General features: G+C 40.6%; 4 protein-coding genes across 6 annotated transcripts in view; 3 read left to right on the forward strand and 1 right to left on the reverse strand.

The window, feature by feature from the left end:
• The window catches only part of LOC109981508 (tumor necrosis factor receptor superfamily member 5), a 51,110-nt gene extending 38,293 nt beyond the window's left edge, over positions 1-12,817 (reverse strand). Inside the window, exons 1-8 of one of the 3 annotated variants that reach the window (XR_010667502.1) lie at positions 12,283-12,817; positions 11,180-11,273; positions 6,188-6,313; positions 5,813-5,968; positions 5,369-5,456; positions 5,107-5,297; positions 4,821-4,995; positions 3,874-4,708 (exon numbers count right to left, since the gene is read on the reverse strand). Coding sequence is in view for 1 of the 3 variants with exons in the window: in XM_065960983.1 (XP_065817055.1) it covers positions 6,188-6,313; positions 11,180-11,273; positions 12,283-12,426 (364 nt within the window). In the remaining 2 variants the exon portion in view is untranslated. Of the gene's footprint in view, positions 1-3,873; positions 4,709-4,820; positions 5,002-5,106; positions 5,298-5,368; positions 5,457-5,812; positions 5,969-6,187; positions 6,314-11,179; positions 11,274-12,282 lie in introns of those variants that run through there. The other 2 variants (XR_010667501.1, XM_065960983.1) reach the window with 2 other exon arrangements.
• LOC109978220 (tumor necrosis factor receptor superfamily member 14) overlaps positions 1-24,335 on the forward strand; it is a 164,018-nt gene that overhangs the window by 92,763 nt on the left and 46,920 nt on the right. The window lies entirely within an intron of this gene.
• Positions 1-24,335, forward strand: part of LOC110004385 (tumor necrosis factor receptor superfamily member 5-like) — a 92,757-nt gene that overhangs the window by 65,487 nt on the left and 2,935 nt on the right. The gene's annotated exons all lie outside the window — the stretch shown is intronic.
• The window catches only part of LOC136176979 (tumor necrosis factor receptor superfamily member 5-like), a 94,473-nt gene continuing 92,975 nt past the window's right edge, over positions 22,838-24,335 (forward strand). Inside the window, exon 1 of the mRNA XM_065960976.1 lies at positions 22,838-22,931. The gene's annotated coding sequence lies outside the window, so the exon portion shown is untranslated. The remainder of the gene's footprint in view (positions 22,932-24,335) is intronic.

A 24,335-nucleotide genomic window follows, 5' to 3' on the forward strand; every position in this document is an offset into this window, starting at 1 on the left:
CGTTAATGACCACATTAATGACCACGTTAGATGACCACGTTAATGACCACGTTAGATGACCACGTTAATGACCACGTTAGATGACCACGTTAGATGACCACGTTAATGACCACGTTAATGACCACGTTAATATCTATGTTAATGACCATGTTAATGACCACGTTAATGACCACGTTAATATCCATGTTAATGACCACGTTAATGACCACGTTAATGACAACGTTAATATCCATGTTAATGACCACGTTAATGACCACGTTAGATGACCACGTTAATATCCATGTTAATGACCACGTTAATTACCACGTTAGATGACCACGTTAATATCCATGTTAATGACCACGTTAATGACCACGTTAGATGACCACGTTAGATGACCACGTTAATGACCACGTTAGATGACCACGTTAATATCCATGTTAATGACCACGTTAATGACCACGTTAATGACCACGTTAGATGACCACGTTAATGACCACGTTAATGACCATGTTAGATGACCACGTTAATGACCACGTTAGATGACCACGTTAATGACCACGTTAATATCTATGTTAATGACCACGTTAATGACCACGTTAATGACCACGTTAATGACCACGTTAATATCCATGTTAATGACCACGTTAATGACCACATTAATGACCACGTTAGATGACCACATTAATGACCACGTTAGATGACCACGTTAGATGACCACGTTAAATGACCATGTTAATGACCACCTTAGATGACCACGTTGATGACCTCGTTAATGACCACGTTAGATGACCACGTTGATGACCTTGTTAATGACCACGTTGACATCGTAAATAAAGACGTTTGAAAACAGCTGTTGTGGAATAATTCACTTCCTGTTTGTTTACTACTCTGATGTTTCTGAATTATCAAACTGAACACTCTAAATTACGATAAGTTATTGTAAGTTCTCAATTCTTAATGCGGAAATATTCTCACCCACGCCGCCGACCAGAAGACGCTCAATAAGACACATCGATGACACGAGGGAAACGTTTTCCACATCCTGCTTTAAACGACCATGCGCACCACGTTAAACTGCCACAGACTTTTTAAACTATGACAGCTGTGAGAAAGGTCTACTGGGGCCTGACGTCAGACCTCATGTTCAGGTTATTCTCTGTTATCAGCCTCTCATTGGCTCCTAGCTCAGAGGGTCTAACCTGGATATGAGGAAGGACTTCAGGTCCCACCAGGGCCACACAGGACGACATGTGAGCCCACATGGAGTCCTGGGTGGTGTGGGTTTACTCCGAGCGCTTCAGTTTCCTCCCACAGAAACAAATCATTTGAAAAATAATCACAATAAAAAATTATAATTCATTTGAAAAAAAGAATCATCTCTGTTAAAATACATTTCTTCAGATTATTTCTAATATGTATTTGTGTCTCACATTTTATTTCTGTTCTGACTCTGTCCATGGTTCTGATGTCTGCTCTATCACTTGCATTGTTTCTGTTTTTTATCATCGCTTCATAAAGTAAACACTGGTAAATGTTGTGATATTTTGTGGTCCAAACAACAAATGAATAAAAGATAATAATAAAACAGGAAGATTAATGAATATCATTGAAGGGGACAAACAAACAAAAAGGCAAACAGACATGAAGACAACACCTCACACTTTGTCCATCATGACTTGTTGCTCGGTGTACAAACGCCTCGTGAGACGCTCTGACTGCCCCACCAAATCATCTTCATCAAGTTTTATTGGTTGGTCTGGTTCTATAAGAAGTGGGTACAGCGGGGAGATCAGTTACTTCAGAACACAGATCACTACTCAGTTTCCTCGCCTGCTTTGCTCAAAGGTCTATGACCTGAGACGTAGCAGTTACGATACACTTTATTGTCCCCTCGGGGAAAGTTGTCTTGGACTCACAGTGCTGCCAAACATTAAGCTGCTTCCACTCGAGTCAATAAATAACAACAATAGAACAACCACATCCGCACATAAACAAACAGGAAAATACCAATACAGAACAACACAACATATATTCCACATTACCCATATTGCACAAGATCTGCAAACTATTAGCTAGTTAGCTGCATTCATGTTCGTGTTTGCTAACTTCAGGTTTTCTTCTAAACCTCTGGACACCACTGTCATGAGGCCGCAGGCTCCAGGGTATCGTCTCACGACCCGACCACCGATCCCTGACTGAGTTGCACTTAACCCACAGACAGCATTCAGGGTGCAGCAGACGCTGAGAAAGACCACGACGGAACAGACCACACTCATTTCATCTAAACTCCGCTTTGGCCTGACTGCACACTCATTCAATGCGAGCTGGTAACGTGGGAGACCGGGTGTGGAGTACTCTGCAAAGCTAGAGGCGTGCTTCTGTTTCCCTTCTGTGACACACATGTAAAAATCCCTGAAACACTGACTCCAGTTGATGTTATTACAGACAGATATATTTTTAAAAAGATGGAACTCCAAAATAAAACATGTGAAATAGAATCAACTCTTTTTCTGATGGGTATATTTGAGTACATTATGTGTTTTATGTCCAGTAGGGGGCAGCTTTCTGATGCGTTAGACGGACTATGGTCCCATGGTGTGTGTACTATGAAAAGATTTTGAGTCTCAGAACTCTAAAAAAAAACAAAAAAAAACCCCAGATGAACAACAACCCTCCACCTAGAGCTGGACCTTCCTTAAACAGAATGATTCTGCATTAACCCTTTGAGTGCTTCAGAATAACCATCAACACAAAACAAGCCCATTAAGTGTTTCTTAGCATTTCCACGTGCTCCTTAATGTTAGCTTAAGCATTAGCCACAGGTATGCTAGCCTAGCATGTACAGTTAACATCTCTCACATAAAGCTTCAAGAATACTCGACTTTAAACATTAAAGTTACTGACAGAGACTCACACCCGTCCTGACCTTCATACTGGGGTACATACCTGTGATTTAAGGACATTAACACACCTGTATGTAGACACCAAGAGGCAGAGAGGTACAATGGTGTACTGTGTTTCCTGAAACTCTACGCGCCCTCTAGTGACCTGTGTAAGTATTGCACTAACACAGTAACAAGTAGAGTACTTTGAAATGTGTAATTTAATCTGACCTGAACTGTATTTTAGTCCTTTAATGGATTTCTCTACCATCCACAAACCTTTAACCCTAACCCACACTGTTCATTTTATTCACTTAATTAAAAATGTAAGATCTTAAATGTATGTCAGTTTTAAAGCTGTGCACTGCTGCTGACCTCTAGTGGTCAAAGACAGAACTTTCTGAGAGTCTCCATTTGTTTCTTTTAGCATCAACACTTTGTGCTAAAAGTTAAATTATTTCCAGTCATTGTAATGGTAAGAAAACGACAGTAAATCAATTGTTCTTTAGTTCCTCTGCTTGTCTTAATTTTCTGATTTTTTTTCTGCCTTTTCTGGTCTCATATTTACAACGGAGGATTAGGGCCACGTATATGAAAAAAAAATCTGAAATTCTGAGAATAAACTCGTAAATTTACGAGCAGTTGCCTTGCCTGTTGACAAGCAGCGCCTCTGAGTTTAAGGGAATTAAACCGTTTAAAAACAGAGAAAAACAAAAGTCAGATTTTAGTAAAGGACAGAAAGGAGAGAAAGGTTTGAATAAAAGATGAAAGATGAGATTGATGAGACAGAGTTCAATATTCAGAGTTCTTCCTCATTCAGTATGTAACACAGAGCTTTACACAGAACTGAGCCTTTGGCCTTTGACCTCAGAGTTCTTACTGTCCTTTAACTTACAAATATTTCAATTGTTAGCTCAGTGTTAAAGTTAAAATAACAGACCCTCAAACAGTTCTGTTTTTGACCACCAGAGGTCAGCAGAGCACAGATATTCAATAGTTTGATGTTATTGTTCAAGAATCAGACACTTTGATTTAGTCAAAATTGTTTATTCATCCCTTTTTACAATAGTAACAAGAACATGAAGAGTCAACATTTAAACTTGAAGTCCCTGCAGTTATTAATTTAAATATATTTAATTCTCACTTCTTTGGTATTTATTTTTCTACACAATGGATTTCTTCCAATCCATTGTACAAAAAGTGAATATTTCAAACAACAAATAACACTAAAAACCTCTGAGCTCGGCTCAGCTTTTTTACAGTTTCACCAATAAAAATAAAAAACAGACAAATAAACACTGAGCTTCATAAATGTGTGAGGTAAAAGATGAGTCTGGTCTGTTGAACAGCATGATACTTACTCTTACAGCTCTAAAGTGACTTTACAGACATGATAGTAAAGTGTTTTTCTAGTACTCAAGTACTCTAGTACTTTCTAGTAGACTACTAAAAGCTCTTTTTACACCATAGGTGATGCCCAAAGAAACATCAACATGTTGCTGCAGGAGCTGGGGATTGAAACCCCGACCTTTCACTTGGGAGACGACCGACCACCACTGAGCCACAGCCGGCCCAAGAAATTAAAGGGAGAATCTTTAATTTCTAAAAGATTTAAACTTGATGGTGAGAGAGCCGATGGAGCGCTGATGAAAGTGTTTGTGTTCAATCATCGTCTCAAAAACAAAACTGGAACAGATAAAAAAACAGATATACATATAAACACATATATAAACACATATATACATATAAACACATAAACACATATATACATATAAATAGATATACACATATATACATATAAACAGATATCAACAGTGTGTGTCAGGATCCAGCAGCTGGACCATCTGAGGAGAAAAGAGATTTAGTTTAAATCAAACATTTAGTAAATCTGTAAAAACAGGACAGAGTTGATCTCAGTCAGTCAGAGAACATTTAATCAAAGCTCTGCTGGCTTACCTTCGACTCTTTGGAGTCATCTGACTTCAGACTCGTCAAGGTTTGTTCTCTAAGGTTCACACCTTCCTGTACGGGAAACATTAATAAGACAGACTTTAATAAATCATTGAACATAAAACAGATTGAGAGTAAAGAGAGTTTAAAACATACCTGGGGAGAGAGTCCTGAATGTCTTCTGTTTCTTGGAATAAAACATTAGAAATAAAAATCTAATAATTGATGAGACAGACCATAATATCTATAAAATAAACATGATCATGTTTCATTGTCACAGTGGAAGCCTTACCTGAGTTTTGATGTCTAATCATCCTCCATCTGAGATAAAACACTCTGAGTACAAAGACTAAAAAAATCCCAACAATCCCAACACCAACACCACAGATAATCTGTGCAGTCCTGTGTGACACTTTTCCTCCACACTGAGCATCCTCTGTCTCAGTTCCTGCTCTCAGCAGCAGCAGACCCTCTGATTCACATCTGTAATGATAGAGGGACAGTTATTACAGGAACATCTGGAGAGTCCATGTGTGATGTGAAGCTTCACTCACTGTTTGTGATTCTGACAAGATGGAAACGTCCCGTTTGAAAATGTTCCATCAGAGCAGGTGGAGCACACGGTGTCTGTGGAGGAAGTTCCTGCAGGAAATACAGAACACATGAGACTATTTCACAGAGGTTGTTTTAGACATGAACACAGTCCCTCTATCACCGTCCACCATACGTGTTAATGAAGTGTTCTTCAGATGTCAGCTAACAGGAGGAGGTTGTGTTTATCAGCTGTTTTCCAGAGAACAGAGCTGCAGTAAGAACCAGGTTAGCATATCTTAGCATAAAGACTGGAGTCAAGAAGCTCCCTAACTAAGCTCTGCCTTCATCACGTCTTTGTACGTTCATATTGATTCCATGACGGGGTAAGAATGGCGTCCCAGTCTGTGAGTTCACATTGAACTCAAACTGTCTGTGTGTGATGAAGTGAAATGTGTTTAACTAACCATGTTCTCTGATGTATTCTCCTGGTTTACAGCATCTGTGTCTCCTTGCTTCCTTACAGTCGTCCTTTCTCGAGTCTGAGCAGTAAAATCCTTCCAGAGGTTCACAAACTGTGTCTGATAGTATCGTACACGACGTCTTCATCTTCAAACCAGAACCTGTCGACACAAACACAGAGGTTATTTATGAACTACTGTACTTCTGCTCTACTAAAGAACAGTTTGGTGTAAGGAAATAACAAGTACTCAGATGATCATCTCTGTGTTTGAGGCTCAAACTCAAACTAACTAAAGGTTAGAAAGCTGGTTTTACAGTGATGACTGTTTAGTAACATGTTCTGATCTTTATTTAGTTTGATAATAATGTCAGAGATCTACCTTCATCACAGCTTTTACAGTCGTAGCACTGTGTACGGTAAGTCGGATGGTTCATAAAGGTTCCATCAGGGCAGGGCTCACAGAGAGTAGTTCTGGACTCTGTGCAGTCTTCATAAACCCAACCTCCTGTTTGAAACAAAATCAAGAAGTAATTTTTTATTCTTGAGCATGTATTCAAAAACATATTTAAACACATCTTGTTATCGATTCATCATCTGTTAAATTTGTATGGAGGCTAAATTTTTGGAAGTTTAAGTCGAGCAGGTAGTAGAAGAAGTCGTACAGGTCCAATGAAAGACTTCATTGGACACTTCATTACTTCATTGTAAATGTTCTCTACAGAAATATTCTAAACTTAAAACATCAACCATTAGAAAACCACAATGTAATAATTCAGTATAACGGAGACTATCCCTGTCAGACAGGAGGGGGGGGGGGGCGCCTGAGGCAAGGCATGACGTAAAGAAAGCAATGTGTAAGTGGTGTAAGAAGCGTCAGAGTCCTCTATACCAATGGTTCCCAAAGTTAGGGTCGGGACCCCCTGCGGGGTCCTGAGATGCCTTCCAAAAACAAGTTCTTATTTGGAATGACTTAAAATTGCATATTGTGAAATAGTCCTTAAGTGAGATATGCACTGAAATGAAAGTAAAAAATGTGAGTTTGAAACTCCGGGTGAAGTCAGAGAGAAACATTCAGCTGTTTGTGTTCACACATGCAGCTCAGCACCTAAACGTTTAAGGGTATTTACTATGACCTGGATGACTGAGAAGCTACACAAACGTTTTAGGGTAATCAAAGTTTAATGCTTGATGTTTGGATAAAATCTATAAATCTGATTGGTCATCCCTGACATCCATCCATTTTCCTCCACTTATCCGAGGTCGGGTCGCCGTGGTAGCAGGCGCAATAAGTCAGCCCAGACTTCCCTCTCCCCAGCAAAGTTTTCCAGCTCCTCCTGGGGGATTCCGAGGCGTTCCCAGGCTAGAGGGGATATTAAATCTCTCCAGCGCATTCTGGGTCTGCCCCGGGGTCTGCTCCCAATTGGCCGTGCCTGGAAAACCTCTAAAGGGAGGCGTCCAGGAAGTATCCTTAACAGATGCCCAAACCACCTCAACTGGCTCCTTTCGATGCGGAGGAGCAGCGGCTCTGCTCCGAGCTCCTCACCCTATCTCTGAGGCTGAGCCCAGCCACCCTTCAGAGGAAGCTCATTTCAGCCGCTTGTATCAACAATCTTATTCTTTCGGTCACTACCCATAGCTCATGACCACAGGTGAGGTTTGGAACGTAGATCGACCGGTAAATCGAGAACTTTGCCTTCAGGCTCAGCTCCCTCTTTGCCACAACGGTCCGGCACAATGCCTGCGTTACTGCTGACGCCGAGCCAATCCGTCTGTTAATCTCACGTTCCATCTTAACCTCACTTGGGAACAAGACCCCGAGATACTTTAACTCCTCCACTTGGGGCAAGGACTCACTCCCCACCCGGACAGCAGAGAACCATGGCCTCGGACTTGAAGGTGCTAACCCTCATCCCAGCCGCTTCTCACTCGGCTGCAAACCGCCTCAATGCCTGCTGGGAGGTCCCAGCATGAGGAAGCCAACAAAACCACGTCATCTGCAAAAAGCGGAGACGTGGTTTTGAGGTCCCCAAACTGGAAACCCTCCTCCCCTCGGCTGCTCCTTGAGCTCCTGTCCATGAAGATAACAAACGGGACCGGTGACAACCGGCCGGAAACTCCTTTCCAGCACCCTAGAGCAGGGATGGGCAACTTTGGTCACGGCAAGGGCCACATTCAATTAATTCTCCCTGCCAAAGGGCCAAATTGTAGTATACAATAATTGATTGGGAGGAGACCCCGGGGCAGACCCAGAATGCGCTGGAGGGATTAAATATCCCCTCTAGCCTGGGAATGCCTCGGAATCCCCCAGGAGGAGCTGGAAAACTTTGCTGGGGAGATGGAAGTAAATAGTAAATACCCTTAAATGTTTGGGAACCACCACACCGGTCGGCCACTCCACAGGCACTGTCCCAGATTTCCACGAGACATTGAAAAGGTGTGTCAGCCATGACACCAGAAGAGGACGGGCCGATAAACACAGTTGATACTGTAATAGAAGCAAATGACCTGGAGGTGAAGAAAGAAGCTTTGGTGAACGTGGTTCATGTCGAGGGCTCACCTGATGCCACTGGTCACCTGATGACCTACTTTTCAGATTGGAGGAGACTAAAAGACTAAAAGTAGCAGTAGCTTGGTTCCTTAAACTGAAAAGGGCTTTTTTGGAAAGGAGTCGTAGGAGGCGTGAGTTGGAGGCTTCTGATGCCATTGAACAGAGTGTAATTCAGAACAAAAGGCACGGAGATGGAGAAAGGTCAAAGGGATGAGCTCTGTCAACAGAAGATCTTTTGGAGGCTGAACAGACCATTGTTCGTTACTATCAACAGCAAAGATTTTGGAGAGGAGATTGCTGCGTTGTCTTGTGGAAAGGATACAGTGAGCAGGCACAGCAGTATCTACAGGTTGGATCCATATTTGGTTAACGGTCTCCTGAGAGTTGGCGGGCGTCTGACTAAAGGCTCTTTACCAGAGGAAACTAAACACCCACTCATCCTTGCAAAGGATCAGCATGTAGCCACTCTCATTATCAAGCACATTCACAGACAGCTTGGTCATAGTGATCACAACCATACATTGTCCACCCTAAGGAGGAAGTACTGGGTTACAAACGCCAACTCAGCTGTGAGGAGGGTCATAACAGAGTGCTGCTTCTGTAAGAGATATGATGGTAATGGTGGAGCAAAAGATTTGCCCAAGGAAAGAATTCTCCCTGATAGAACCGTTTACTAATGTTGGAGTCGATTACTTTGGTCCACTTGACCGAAGAAAGGGACGGAGCACAGTCAAGCGCTATGGAGTGATATTCACATGCCTGGCAAGCAGAGCAGTTCACCTGGAAGTAGCTAACTCTCTGGACACAGATGCATGCATTAATGCTTTGCGCCGTTTCATCTGTAGGAGAAGTCAAGTCATTCAAATACGCTCTGGCATCTCTAAATCACTCACAGATTCAAGGACAAGGAGTTTTGCAACAAAAAGGTGTCAAATGGTGCTTCAACCCTCCAGCAGGTTCACACCATGGTGGTGTGTGGGAGCGAGTAATTCGCATGGTGAGAAAGATCCTCAGTTCAGTTATCCAACAACAAAGACTGGATGATGATGGACTTCTTACAGTCATGTGTGAAGCTGAAGCTATTTTAAATGATAGGCCAATCACCAAACTGTCTGATCATCCAAACGATCTCGAGCCACTTACTCCAAACCACATTCTCCTTTTGAAAGGAAGGCCATCATTGACACCTGGATTGTTTGAGCCACACGACCTGTATGTAAAACGAAGATGGAGGCAAATTCAGTACATTTCTGATCTTTTCTGGAAGCGATGGATTCGGGAATATCTACCTTCGCTGCAGGAGAGGCAGAAATGGAACAGGAAAAAAAAAAAATCTAAAGCCTGGAGATATTGTGGTCATTATGGATCCTTCTGCCCCACGAGGCTCCTGGCCTCTTGGAGGTCTTCAGTGACAAAAAAGGGACTTGTACGTTAAGTACGTTTGCAGACAATGTCTAACGTCATTGAGAGACCTGTGACTAAACTTTGCATGCTACAGGAGGCTGCAGATTAGCAGGTTATTTAAGTAACCAGTGTACTGTATGGAGCAGGTGTTTTGGTGTGATAAAATGTACTCCTCTACGTGTTATTGGGTGGCTCCTTGATTTGTTATTGTTTGAATTGTAATGTCTGCATGCCGTTACAATTAGGGGCAGGTATGTAGGAGCCATGTTTATGAAGTGCAAACACAAATTGTACCAGCAGGTGTCGCCTTTAGGTTAAGGTGAAACTCTATATAGGTAGGAACTATCACTGGGGTGTCAGGTATTGCTAGACTTTTTTGACCGCTGTATGCCACGCTATGAGGTAACAGGAGTGATTGTAAATGGACATGTCTGGATTATTGTTTGAACAGCTCACATGTGACAGTGATCAAGACAACGATGGAATGAGAAATAAATATTCCTAAACGAAGAAGATATTAGACTGTCTTATTTCGAATTCTTACGCTCAGGAGTGAAGCTAGATTAGCCCGTCTATGTAGCCTCTCAGTGGCTTTCAATTGTAGGCTTAGCCGCTATAATAGGGGTATTTGTTGAACCGCTCTTAGTCTGGCCCCTCCCCTGGGACCACTTTGCCTTGGGAGACCCTACCAGGGGCTAGTGCTCCCGACAACACAGCTCCCGGGTTCATCGGGACACGCAAACTCCTCCACCACATTAAGGTGGCGATTCTTGGAGGAGTCCATCCCAGATACCATCCCAAAAATCCTAAACTGTGATTGGCTGTCTGCCCTTCAGAGGCGGGACTTATGTTAAAACCAACCATCAGGTATTTTTTTCACAAAGGCTGCTAGTATTTTTCTTAACATACTAATGTAGCATATTGTGTAGTGTAACTTTTAGCACCTTTGTATCTATTTCATAAGAAAGACTGTGCATAGGAAAATAATGCACACAGTCTAAACTGAACGTGTCAGGGCCAAAACACTGCAAGTAAGACTGCAGTTTGCATATATACTTTTAAGTCATTTAAATTGTGATCTTGAACATACTTCTCTTTCTGTTGTTAAAAAGTTAACCAAATGTTTGTGATTAGGGTGAAGAGATGAAAGAAACATGCCACATGTTGTCCTAGAAAATGAGTTATTGGTGCATGAAGCCTCTTCTGAATAAGTTTTAAGATTAGCCCCACATTTAGCTTCATTGAGCTCTCAGGAAGATCTGTGGCATGCTGCACTGATACTGCTGAGAGCTAAGAGTCGAAGTAATACCGGCAAATACAACTGTGCAAACCATTAGGGCAATAAATGGTTAAATCTATGACCAGAGTATTCCTGACTGAACTCAATTAAATGTTCTTTAACATTTGTGTGGTGCTTACCAGCTGGACACTTTGGACAGCATCGATCATTTATCTCATACTGATATGGACCACATGTCAGAGTTTGACCTGTGGAGACGTTCATCAGGAGAATCTGTGAAGAGAAAGAGAAATGTTCTCACTGAAGACAAAGTGTACATGAATACAGAGAGAAATCTAAAATCCTCATTCAGTGCTGATGGTTGTGAGCTCTGAGTTGCTGGGTGCGGTTAGTGAGAAATGAATGATACCATTTAATGATGAATGGATTGACCCTAAGATGATTTAACGTGCTGAGTAGTTTGTGAGGCTGCAAGGTGTTAAACGCTGAACTAAAATCAACAGACAATAGTCTAGGGTAGGCCTTAGGATTCTCCAGATGTTTGGTGACCAGCCTGCTCACCATAAAACCTGAATCATGCTTTTTGCTGTCAGCGCAGTCGGCACGGTGCGGACGGCGCGCACAGTCCCTGAGAACGTCGAGTCGTTTCATACTGATTGCGGTCAGAGTGCCCGAAGAACAGCTCCCCGAACAATTTTAACGGTATAATGTACTTCCAGGCCCTGTAGCCACAAGCCAATCATTGCAACACGCTTGGCGGGAAGCCATGGGACTGCAAGAAGCTTTTTGTAGCATGTTTCTTTTCTTTTGAACCCCTTTTTCATTGTTGCTTTTGTTTTTGGACTTTAACAGGAGTTTCTGAATCTGCAGCACATTTCTCCAAAGGAAATCTTCTGGGATTTTGAAAGGTATTAGCCCTTGTGGACTACTAAGTGCATCCTTGTAAGTTGTACGTGTGCACAGGAAATTGTCAATACACCTCTGGTAAAACAAGCCACATTCAGTCAGGTGTAGGAAGAACAGAGCTGTGTGTGTGTGTGATTGTGTGTGTGTGTGTGTGTGTGTGTGTGTGTGTGTGTGTGTGTGTGTGTGTGTGTGTGTGTGTGTGAGACGTGCTCTCTTGCCCTTCTCCAATGATTTGCAATGTGAATTCATAGACTGGGATAGCAAAGTTGATGTCACTCCACCAAATGTTGATAGAAGAATTTAAATAAATAAATAAATAGCGCTACAGCATAAAGCTTCAAAATGAATCAGAGCATGCTGTAGTAAATAATTTTACCAGCAATGATAGTGTAAACCAAGGGTATTTACTGAACATCCAAACATCAGGATGATCAGCTGAAGACGTCATCTCGATGAGAAGGATTGAAGAAGGATCAAAACAATGACTTCTCCTGGAAACAAGAAGGAAAAAAGTAATCATGCAGAGAGTTATTTAACAGCAAGAAACTTTGAACTTTAAATCACTTCCTTTCCCTTTCCACCAATCAGGGTGTAACATCACCTCCCAATAGAATTAAATATTGATACGAATATGGACAATTTCAATTGATGGTTTTGTCAAAGCAGGGGACATTAAAAATCCAAGACTGTACAAACAGTTATCATGTTATCAGACCAAAAATGAAAATGTTGATCTGAGACCGAAACAATGATGAACATTAAGCAACAATATGTAGGAACACAGTCTGGTGCATTTTGGCGCCCACACGATCAAAGTTGAAGTGTTTACTTTGATAAAATAAAGAAAAAACAGATCAAAAACGAAAGAGAAAAAGAGAGAGAGGTGAGGAGAGGTCAAAAGAGTGACTTCTCTCTCTGCTAGTCTCAATTAAGCCCAATTAACTCCACAAGCTCCTCCCCTTTTCAGATCCAATGAACTTAAAGCTGTTTCAATTCATCTCCTACATCCAAATTATAAATTTTAATGTAAATATTGAAACACTTATTAAATTACTTTAAATAATGAAAAAACTTTTATATTTAAATCATTTAAATATAAAGACTGTCCACAAACCCAAAATATTACAAAGTGAACCACAATTAGAACATGAAAAGCAATAAGGCTCCTACAGTATTAAATCAGAGTTGAGCTCTTACCCTGCAGAAGATTCAGACTCCTTCAGAGCTGAACCTCCTGTTTCTGTCCAAACACTCTCAGTTTAAACAGTGGGATGATTCATGTGGGACTTATTTCCATGAATCAGCATGAGGATGTCTTTAAAGAATAGGTCATGTGTTGTAGTTCCTCTTATATCTTTATCTTGTAACATATTGGACTCAGAGGTGACCAGCATGAGGTTCAAACTTCTTCTTCTTCTAGGTGTTAGAAAACAAGTTTGAACCACAAACTCACTGAGGTATCACAAGGACCTTGGGTGAACAAAACCATCGCTTCCTGTCAGAACATGATTCACATGTAGTCTATAAACTGTTCTGTGCTCGTCGTGTGTCTTCATGGTGCAGCTTCAGAAAGATGACGAGGTTACTGTGAGAATAAAAAGAAAGTCTGTTTCTGTTTGAGGAGCCTTGATCTCTAATTTATTAATTATTGATATTTTCTTTACTGATGGAGAAATCCTGAAAGTGTCGAGTTTGGTTTGTAAGAAAAAGACAGAATAAAACTAAAAGATGTAAACTATCTAATTACATTTAACCTGATATATAATTATAACCATAATGACACAAAAAACATTTTTCTTAAAGTGAAATAAAAGTGAAGCTTTACTAAAACAGGATAACAAACTGAAACTGATGTGTTTATAAAAATCAATCAAATCAGATAAATGTTCATCTTCTCCGACTCAAACACAGCCAGTGACTCTCTTAAAGATGTCAGACACCTCAGGTTAGATTTGAATCTTTTATCCCTTCATTGTTTCAGATTTGATGAACTATGATTAAAGGAGTAGATCGATTTCTGTTTCTGAACCATTAACGATAAGCAGACATAAAAACTAAACTTAAAGCAGCTTTTCAGACGTATTCAAACTAAACTCCAGTTGAAACAAATGAAAAATATCAAAACGATAATAACCGCCGCCCGGTTAGAAATCAAGAATACAAATAACTTTATTTCAATCAGGAGAGACGAGTTAATGAATCAAAGATAAATATTGATTTGATGTGATTTTGAATTATTGTCAGAGAAGCTTTGGAGCTTGAACAGGAGGAGAGGGTGATCCAAGATGATCAGCTCATCAAGAAGCCTGATGAGGAGCAGCTGTGGCTTAGTGGGAGAGTCGGTCGTCTCTCAACCAGATCGTCGAGGGTTCGATCTCCAGCTTCTGCAGCAACATGTCTGATCGGGCCAGACACTTAACCCCAAGCTGCTCCTGCTACTTCGTTGGTATGAATGGATGAGTTCACACTGATGGACTCTTTACACAGCAGCCATATTTAAAAACAGCAGCAGCAATATGATTGGCTGACAATGAGGAAGTGGAGCTGTGTTATTGGATAGATGTGAGCAGGTGATTACAGGAGAGTGAGTGAGCATGAGGAGGAGGAGCAAAGTGAGCCAGGTAAAGAATATAAAATCAACAGAATCTGCAGGGTCACACAAAAGGTGACAGAAGATTAAACGTATCTGACAATAATAATAATAATAATGCATTATATTATAATTATAATAATTATTATAAAATTATTATCTTTATCCCAAATATTCTGAACAACACCACAGCGTTATAAAATCATACGACTGTAAATATTTTAAAGAACAGTGTTTGGTTAGTCTGCAGGTGTAAAAGTAAAGTGATGTCAGGAGGAGATTTTAGACTTTATGAAACATTATTTATGCTTTTTAAAAACAATCTGAACTTTATAATTTTATTAATTGATGATTTTAAACTTCTGTTTATTCCTCATTAACTGTTCAGAGTCCCTGAATGAGCATGATGGTTAGAAGCAGAGTTGATGTGATGAAGCCTTCCATGTGCTTTTATTCTGAAAGAACATCCGGCTCCAGTAAATATTTAAAAAATGCTCAACTGAAATCTGTTGGTTTGGTGCCACTCCACGCCCTGTCTCACTTCATTGGAAACTAAAGCGCTCTTTGTTTCTGTTCTGTTCTCATGGTGACTGCAGGACTGATCCTGGCAGTTTGTGGTCTTATCTTGAACCTTCAGACTCTCGATGTTGTTATCAGAGACGTACATGCTGACTCAGTTTAGATTATAAAAGACGAGCTCACAGAGCTCTGTGGATTTTTTATATGAGGTGCAGAAACTAGTCATCTATAGTTTTAAATGAGGTGTTGTAAAAACACCAACAGTATCACCAAGGGAACATGGAAAGTCCCTGACTTCTCCTCCCCCCCTCCTCCCAGCACTGCAGGATCCTGATGTCAGTGTGTAAACACGAGCAGATCACACCCATCCTGCACTCACTTCACTGCAGGCTCCCGTCTCACTCAGGATCAAATATAAAATCTCATTACTCCCCAAGTAATCCATTCAGTGCCCCTCCCTGCATCAAAGAACTGCCCACCACAAAAAGATTACCTGAGGGCCCCACAGACTGAGATCACCTGAGGGCCCCACAGACTGAGATCACCTGAGGGCCCCACAGACTGAGATCACCCAAAGTTTAAGACTAGTTGGACGACTATTCCATTCTTTAACAGCTCTAAAAGAAAAAACAGATTGTGCTAAAGCGGAGCCACGTTCAGGAATACTGAAATCTCTGAAGACCTGCTCATCAGCTCAGAGCGGAGTTTCACAAAGCACGTTTGTTTTGTTTTCATTTCATTCATCATTTCATCCATGACGGGTTTTTCCAATGTCAGCAGGTTAAACGAGTCGGCTCCTCGTCCATGGGGAGTTTGAAGGAAACCGGATCAGGTTTCAGCCGGAGAGGTTTGGGTCTGACCCTCGAGGTTAAAGTTTAAAGTTTATATAATAATATATGTGACATTGCAGAGACCCAAATTCCATTTACCCCCAGATTATTTATTCTAGGTGACCGATCAGTTCTGTTGGGAGGGGATAAACACATTAAAAGTTGGGTCCAAACTAGCATTATAATAGGCAGGCAGATTCTTCTCAGGAGATGGAAGACTGTGGGAGTGCCATCAACGCAAGAATGGGTTGTAGAAATGGCGAAAGTAGCAGCATTTGAAAAAATGTCTTATAAACGACTTGGTAAATTAGATCTGTATTATAGGAAGTAGGGCAAATACATATCCTTCTTAGAAGGCCCATGAAATGGGTTATACAGTGAATGGAGAGATGCAAATTCTGAGTGTTTGTGGACAATTGCGTACCAGCAGAGGTGTAAAGTAACGAATTACATTTACTCGCGTTACTGTAATTGAGTAGTTTTTTGCTGTACTTACTACTTTTTAAGTCGTTTTTAAAATCTGTACTTTTACTTAAGTAAGTTTTCTGTTAAGTATTGTAATAAGCTGTAACCGTTACTGAGTAAAAAAAATAGGCCTGCTATGAATGATTTTCCCTCATCGCACCAGAGAGACAGAGAGAGAGAGAGAGAGAGTGGTCAGACTGAGTGGACACAGTCTGACCATAGAAACAGGCCGTCACAGACAGAACTGGTTACCCAGAGAGGCCAGGCTGTGTTCACTGTGTCATCAGAATCTCACTTCCTCCTACACTGTGACATGTCTAAAGATTTAAAAGAGACTCTCTTTGATTACATTTATAATAAATATCCTGACTTTCTCCATCTCCCTGATCCTCAGAAGCTGCTCTATCTCTGTGGAGAGAAAAGTCTGTGTGCAGTACGAGCTGCTAAATATGTTCATGATTACACAAACTGAGACAAAATACACTTAATGTTTCATAGAAATACACTGCAAAAATAACTCATGTTATTGTTAATGTCTTTTATTCATATTTGTTGTATTTGTTTACTGTATATATTGTAATCATTTGTTGTTCAAAATGTTTTCTGTACTGCTTTGGCAACATAGATTGTTGATCTGTCATGCCAATAAAGCTCATTTGAATTGAATTGAGAGAGAGAGACAGAGGGAGAGAGAGGTAGAGGGAGAGAGAGAGAGAGAGAGAGAGAGAGGGAGAGAGAGGTAGAGGGAGAGAGAGAGAGAGAGAGAGGGAGAGGGAGAGAGAGAGAGAGCCTTTTCTTGGCTCGGTGTCACTTCATCTACTGCAGCACGGATAAGCTCCTCTACTACAGCGGGTCTACCTGCTGAAGGTGTTTGTAAACTGATGTCTTATTGTCTTGAGTCCAAGATGATTAAAATAAGTTGGCTGAGGATGCTTTTTCTCACTGCAGCGTTCGCGACTACAATCGCCGCTGCAGCTCCGAGCGATAAACACATTTAGTTCCGGAAGGTTTTTCACAATAAAAGTCCCTAATTGCCGTCTCTGTGATGTGCTTTTATTTTGAAGCAGCCGTATGCGGAAGTTGAGTGTTATAAGCTGCTGCAACTTAACACATCTCAGACGTGTGAAAATAAATACTTCAAACCAGATTCAGTTATAATGTATACTTTGTTGATCCCGCGAGGGGATTTTTTACACTCTGTCTAGTTAACATGCTACACAAACATAGGCCGAAATACACACACATGCACATGCACAAACAGGATCCTATGGACTAATGGAGAGGTTTCAGAGTGAGGGGGCTGCCCACAGTGGGCGCTACTGAGCTGCAGCAGTTCTCCATCCCTGCTGATAACAGCCCGGGGAAAGCCCTGCTTTCCCTTCCTGAGCCGGAGAACGGTTTGCCAGAACTTCCTTGAGGTGATCCGAAAGTCCTTCTCTGTAGCCTCCCCGAAATCCTCCCACACCTGAGGAAGACCCCGGAGAAACAAGAAGAAACAAATTGAGACTCTCAAGACAGTTCTGTCTTTGACCACTAGAGGTCAGCAGCAGTACACAGCCATAAAACTGACATTTAAGAATCTGACACTTGGATTTAAAAGTTCATGAAATGCATGTGATTAAGGTTAGATAGATAGATAGATAAATAGATACTTTATTGATCCCGAGGGAAATTCAAAGCATCCAGTAGCAGGTTACAAGACGTACATGACATGAAACATTTGTTACAAATTAAGCCGCAAAGAAATGCCGCAAAACCGCCCCCCCCCCATACATATATATTAACCCGATAAAAGATTTAAAGAATACCCCTAGATGAAAACAAACTTAAACTGTGCAATTAAAAATAGACTTATACAAGAAATGCACAGAACCCGTGCAGGGATAAAAATATATGTGTAATTTAAAGCAAGAACCTTTAAACAGTTGAGGGAAAAATCTGTAATTAGACCTGAAGATAAAAAAAATAAAAAAGTGTTGACCTTCTGAAGTTGTGTTGTTTATATTTGTACAGCAAGGTTTAAAAAAGCAGATAGTGCAGAGTTATCAAAAACAGACATTAAATTAAATAACAGGCAGTGCAAACATTAAATTAAAGGTGCTATTTAAGTAATTGAGGTGATCATTGAAGTGTCCAACTAGAGGCTGACTCTCTTGGGACAGCTGTGCAGATGGGAAATGGAAAAAGGAAGATTTAGTCCAAGTGTGTGTTTTCCCCCTGCCATAACCGTGAGGTGTTGTACAGACGTATGGACAGGGGGACAAAAGAGTTCTCAAGTCTGTCTGTGGAACAGGATTGTGACAGCAGTCTGCCACTGAACACACTCCTCTGCCTGCTGAAGGTGCTGTGCAGAGGGTGGTGGGTGTTGTCCATGACGGAGAGCATTCTGTTCAGGGTCCTTCTCTCTGCCACTGTCACTAGAGAGTCCAGCTCTGTGACCACCACAGAGCCAGCCTTCCTCACCAGTCTGTCCAGCCGTTCTGCATCCCTCTTCTTGCTGCTTCCTCCCCAGCACACCACAGTATAGAAGAGGACACTGGCCACCACGGACTGGTAAAACATCTGCAGCAGCTTCTTTACAGATGTTGAAGGACCCCAGCCTTCTCAGGAAGTACAGACAGCTCTGTCCCTTCCTGCAGATAGTGTCCATGTTTGATGACCAGTCCAGCCTGTCGTTCAACTGCAGCCCCAGGTACCCATGGGTCTTGACCACCTCCACGTTGACCCCCCCGATGGAAACAGGTTGGGGAAGTGGCTTGTTCCTTCGGAAGTCCACCACCATCTCGTTGGTCTTGGAGGTGTTCAGCTGCAGATGGTTTGAACTGCACCACGTCCCCTATCAGGCTCCTGTACTCCTCCTCCTGTCCATCCCTGACACAACCAACTATCACAGTGTCATCCGAGTATTTCTGCATGTGGCAGAGCTCAGAGTTATACTGGAAGTCAGAGGTATACAGGGTGAACAAGACAGGAGAGAGCACGGCCCCCTGTGGTGCTCCGATGCTGCTGACCACAGAGTCAGATGTGCAGTCCTTCAGTCTGACGTACTGTGGTCTCTCTGTGAGGTAGTCCGTGATCCGTCTCACCAGGTGCGAGTCCACCCTCATCTCGGTCAGCTTGTCTCTCAGTAGGAGGGGGTGGATGGTATTAAAGGCGCTAGAGAAATCAAAGAACATGATTCTCATCACGTCGCTCCCTTTGTCCAGATGAGAGTAAGCCCTGTGTAGTAGATAGAGGATGGCATCGTCCACGCCTACCTTCGCCTGGTAAGCAAACTGCAGTGGATCCTGGGCATGGTGGACCTGGGGTTAAAGGGTTACTGGGACTAGAAAAGTCCACCAAAGGACTAAAATACAGTTCAGTTCAGATTAAATACCAAATTTCCGTCTACTTATTACCATAGTGCAATACTAACTTTTGAAAAGGCTTCCACTTGAATTGTTTGTTTTGATGTACACTGAGCAACAAGTCATGATGGACAAAGTGTGAGGTGTTGTCTTCATGTCTGTTTGCCTTTTTGTTTGTTTGTCCCCTTCCATGATATTCATTAATCTTCCTGTTTTATTATTATCTTTAATTCATTTGTTGTTTGGACCACAAAATATCATTTCCCAGCGTTTACTTTATAAAGTGATGATAAAAAACAGAAACAATGCAAGTGATAGAGAGCAGACATCAGAACCATGGACAGAGTCAGAAATAAAATGTGAGACACAAATACATATTAGAAATAATCTGAAGAAATGTATTAAAACAGAGATGATTCTTTTTTCAAATGATTTGTTTCTGTGGGAGGAAACCGAAGTGCTCGGAGTAAACCCACACCACCCAGGACTCCATGTGGGCTCACATGTCGTCTATGCTTTCTATTATAACAGAATGAGATCTTTCTATTTTGTTCTGGAGGAAGTGAAAACTATATAGTTCTACTTTTCATATAGAGAATTATGTCATCTTACTGAAATTATTTGGGTTTATTACACTCTAAGATTTCATAATGTTTGTATTTTTAATGAAATTTTGTTTATCAAAATAAATATCTTTTTTTTAATTTACTCTCAGCTCCATCCAACCGTCTGCAGAGACTGGCTGCAGGACTCTTTCTTTACACTTTGGAGGATACGACAGCTTTGATGTGGCTGGAGGAACTTTCTGAGTCATGTGTTTCATAAATAAACATGTTATAATGTAGACAAGTATAAATTAGTCCCACCTGTGTATATTTGAGAACATTGCCTTTTACACGCTGAAGAAGAGCATCTGCTCGAAACGTCCTTGTGTCAAATAAAATAAAAATGTAGCTTGACGTTGAAAAGGAGTTGAGCATGTTTTCTCCATGATTTCTCAGACTGCAGACAGATACTATTGGATGGTTCTACTTTTAATGCTTTATTTTGAAGGGCTGAAAAACGAAAGTTACATTTTCAGCGACGCCATTTGGAGCATTAAGGTATGTGTGTCCGTGTTTTTCTTACCATATTTTATTAAGTTAAAGACTAAACAACATTGGAGAACAGTGTAAAAGTGAATCTTTGTTGTTTTAAAGTTAAAACTCTTCTGGTGTGAAATGTTATAAATCCTCTAATGATCACTAAATGAACACAGAGGATCCTGAGACACTCAGACTGTCTGACACTTTAGACTTTATGGAAATACATGAAAATAACCTCAAACTTCAGGGCAGACATAAGGACTACAACAAGAAGACTCATAGGGAGAAAGTGTTTAAGTTATTTCTAAACATGAAGTCTTCGTGACTTCCTGACTGTTGTTGACGAGTCTTGTAATCTTCCAGGAAATGGCTCCTCAACAAACATTTCTCTGGTCTCTGTGCACTTCATTATAGTTTGATGATAGATTGGTAAATGACACATTCAAATATAAAGTTTGGACAATGTTGATTGAAACTTTCAGTGCTGGAATGTTTCAAAATGCATTGTGGATTTTTGATAGAGAAATGTGAAAGTTGGAGAAATGTACACATTCAGTGGTATATGTTCATAACTCTATACATAACAAACTGTCCTCAGAGGAAATTTGGTCCCTGTAAAACTGTTGGAAGATAAAATGCTGTGCGAGAAGTTGTGGTGGAGGGCCCGCAACAGTGAAACACTCTCTGGTAACTTTTTAGCTCCAACAGTCTTCCAGGGACCCATTTTTACATTTGAATAAAGTTTGTGTATTCAGTTCAGAAAATATTACAAAGAATTGTTTCACCACTCCAACTTTCAACTTTCACTACCAAATCTACATTAACTCATTAACAGAAAATAAATTCCATACATCAAATAAAGAAAACAAAAATCAGGTGAACATAGAAATAGCTCAGGCAAGGCAAGAGACATTAAAAGAGCAAGACTTTAGATATATCCAAATCAAGTTTTTTGGCCTTTCTGTTCTATTTTCCATATATTTTAATGCTTTAAAGTAATTGACTAAATAACACAAAGACATAAAAAGAGGGGTTGATGTTTTTTTCATTTACAAGTATAAATTTACCCAAAATTATAACAAGGTTAACAATGTCTGAATATAATAGAGGATATCTTTATTAGAAAATGTAGGAATGTTATCAATCTTTAAAGACAACCAGCTGTGGATATCAGCCCAACATGTTTTACTGTATGAGCAGTCAACAAATAAATGTTCCAAGGTTCCTACCTCTGAGGAGCAAAAAGCACAGGCATCTACTTCAAAATGGAGTCTTTTGTGTAAAAAATCACAAACTGGGTCGATTGCACATGCAACTTTAAAATGTGTTTCTTTGAGCGTAGGAGTAACTGGACATGACAGATAAAAAGAAAAACACAATTTTCTCAAGGTGTCGTCAAAGTTACCAGAGCTAGTATTGAAGTCTCTTGTTTTTCTGTTTAAAGACTGTTTCAGCGTCTATCAAACAGATCAACTTCACCAACTTTTAAACAAGAAAGGTACACACAGAGAATATGACATGTTACTTTAGATCATTTGTTGTAAATTCTTCAAAGGTAAATAGGTATCCCTCTGTATTCAGTGAATGCCAATTTTTCTAACATCATATTTAAATCATTCCCATTTATTCAATGGGGATAAATAACTTTGTAGTTCGACCTTTTTGATTAAGGAGAGGGTCCTTTTGCAAAATCAGTTGCTTTTTAATACACTATTGTTACACTTCCAGATTAACGGCCCTTATTTTAGTATGTTGTTATTGTATTCACTACATAGAGTCATTACACAGTGATCAGTAAGAGAAGGACAGATATCACAGTCTGAGGACATATCGACTAGATTGCTCGTTATTAGCCAAAAGTCTATCCTAGAACACTGAGTTCGTCTGCTATTATTACTCCAAGTGTATTGTCTCTATCTGGGTTATTATAATTATATTATATCGTATCTTGACTCCAGCATCCTGATAATATCATATTCATGGTTTGGACTTCACACTGTTTTTACTCTGTGAAATATTAAACAGATTTATCATCATCAGGTAGTATTCATGTACACTTTGTCTTCAGTGAGAACATTTCTCTTTCTCTTCACAGATTCTCCTGCTGAACGTCTCCACAGGTCAAACTCTGACATGTGGTCCATACGAGTATGAGACACCTGGTGGATGCTGTCCTGTGTGTCCACCTGGTAATATCCAGTTCATAATTAACTTTATTTAATTTCCATTAATGTTTGAGACATTTTACACCTGGTAACAATCTGCATCTGTCCTGATGATGAAGATGGTGATGATGATGATGATGGTGATCTCTCTCTGACTGCAGGAAGCTGAAAACACTTTTCTCTGGGAGTGTGTTACCTGTCCTGGTTTGGAGTTACATTTCTCTTGGTCCTAAATCTGCGTTGGTTCAAACAGACGAGGAATCTGTGCTGGTCTTCTGTTACAGAGAGAATGAGACCTGGATCAGCTGCAGTGTTTCTGGTAAATGATCTTATTGAATTATCTGAGCACTGATTGAGGTTTTATATTTCTCCTCTTCAACATTTCTATCTGTGTAAATATTTGTTCTGAATGATTCTTCTTCACACAAACAGACAAACTTCAGATGTGAAGATTTGAACTCTTTCCCTCTTCTCTCTTCATGGACTGGATGAGGATTTTAGATTTCTCTCTGTATTCATGTACACTTTGTCTTCAGTGAGAACATTTCTCTTTCTCTTCACAGATTCTCCTGCTGAACGTCTCCACAGGTCAAACTCTGACATGTCCTCAAAAACAGTATCAGATAAATGATAGATGCTGTCCTATGTGTCCAGCTGGTAAGATCCTCATGAATGTTAAAGAATCTTTAATTAAAGTTTATCAGGTTAGTTTCAATGTCCCTATTTTAAATAAATAAACTGACACTAACTAAAAACATGCAAAAGCTGTTTAATATTTGTATTATTTTCAACATATACATTTAAAGATGATTTACCTTTACAGTTACCTTTAAACATATTCATTATATATTATCGTCCTCTGTTCCACTTACTGTCTTCTTGTTCCTCCTTTTCTCACCCAGACAGATTATTCTTCTTCATTTTCCTTTGGTGACTTTATTGGCAAGTTTAAGATTTCACAGGAACAATGCATTTACACTTGAAAGCGCTGTCGGGTGGGGCCCCCTGAGGGAGGTTGAGCCTCTGCTGTGTTTTAAAGTTTTTCAGACCTCCAGGGCCCCCTGCTGGTCGTCTGGGGCAACAAGCAGAGTACTGCCTTGTCTCTCTCTCTCCCTCTCTCTCTCTCTCTCTCTCTCTCTCTCTCTCTCTCTCTCCACTCTGACATAAGTTACTAAAGGAGAAGTTTCATGTTGTTGAAGCGTCCATGTGGAAAAAAAGACAACTCTGTCTCTTTAAAAGAAAAAAGAATAAAAAATGTCTTCTTGTTGTTTCAAACAGGAGGTTGTGTTCATGCAGACTGCACAGACTCTGGAAGTACTTTCTGTAAGCACTGCACTGAAGGAACCTTTATGGACCAGCCGACTTCCCGTACACGGTGCTACGACTGTAAAAGCTGTGATGAAGGTAGATCTCTGACATTATTATCAA

The sequence above is a fragment of the Labrus bergylta genome, chromosome 12 (assembly GCF_963930695.1).
Source record: "Labrus bergylta chromosome 12, fLabBer1.1, whole genome shotgun sequence".
In the NCBI taxonomy this organism is placed as follows: Eukaryota; Metazoa; Chordata; class Actinopteri; order Labriformes; family Labridae; genus Labrus; species Labrus bergylta.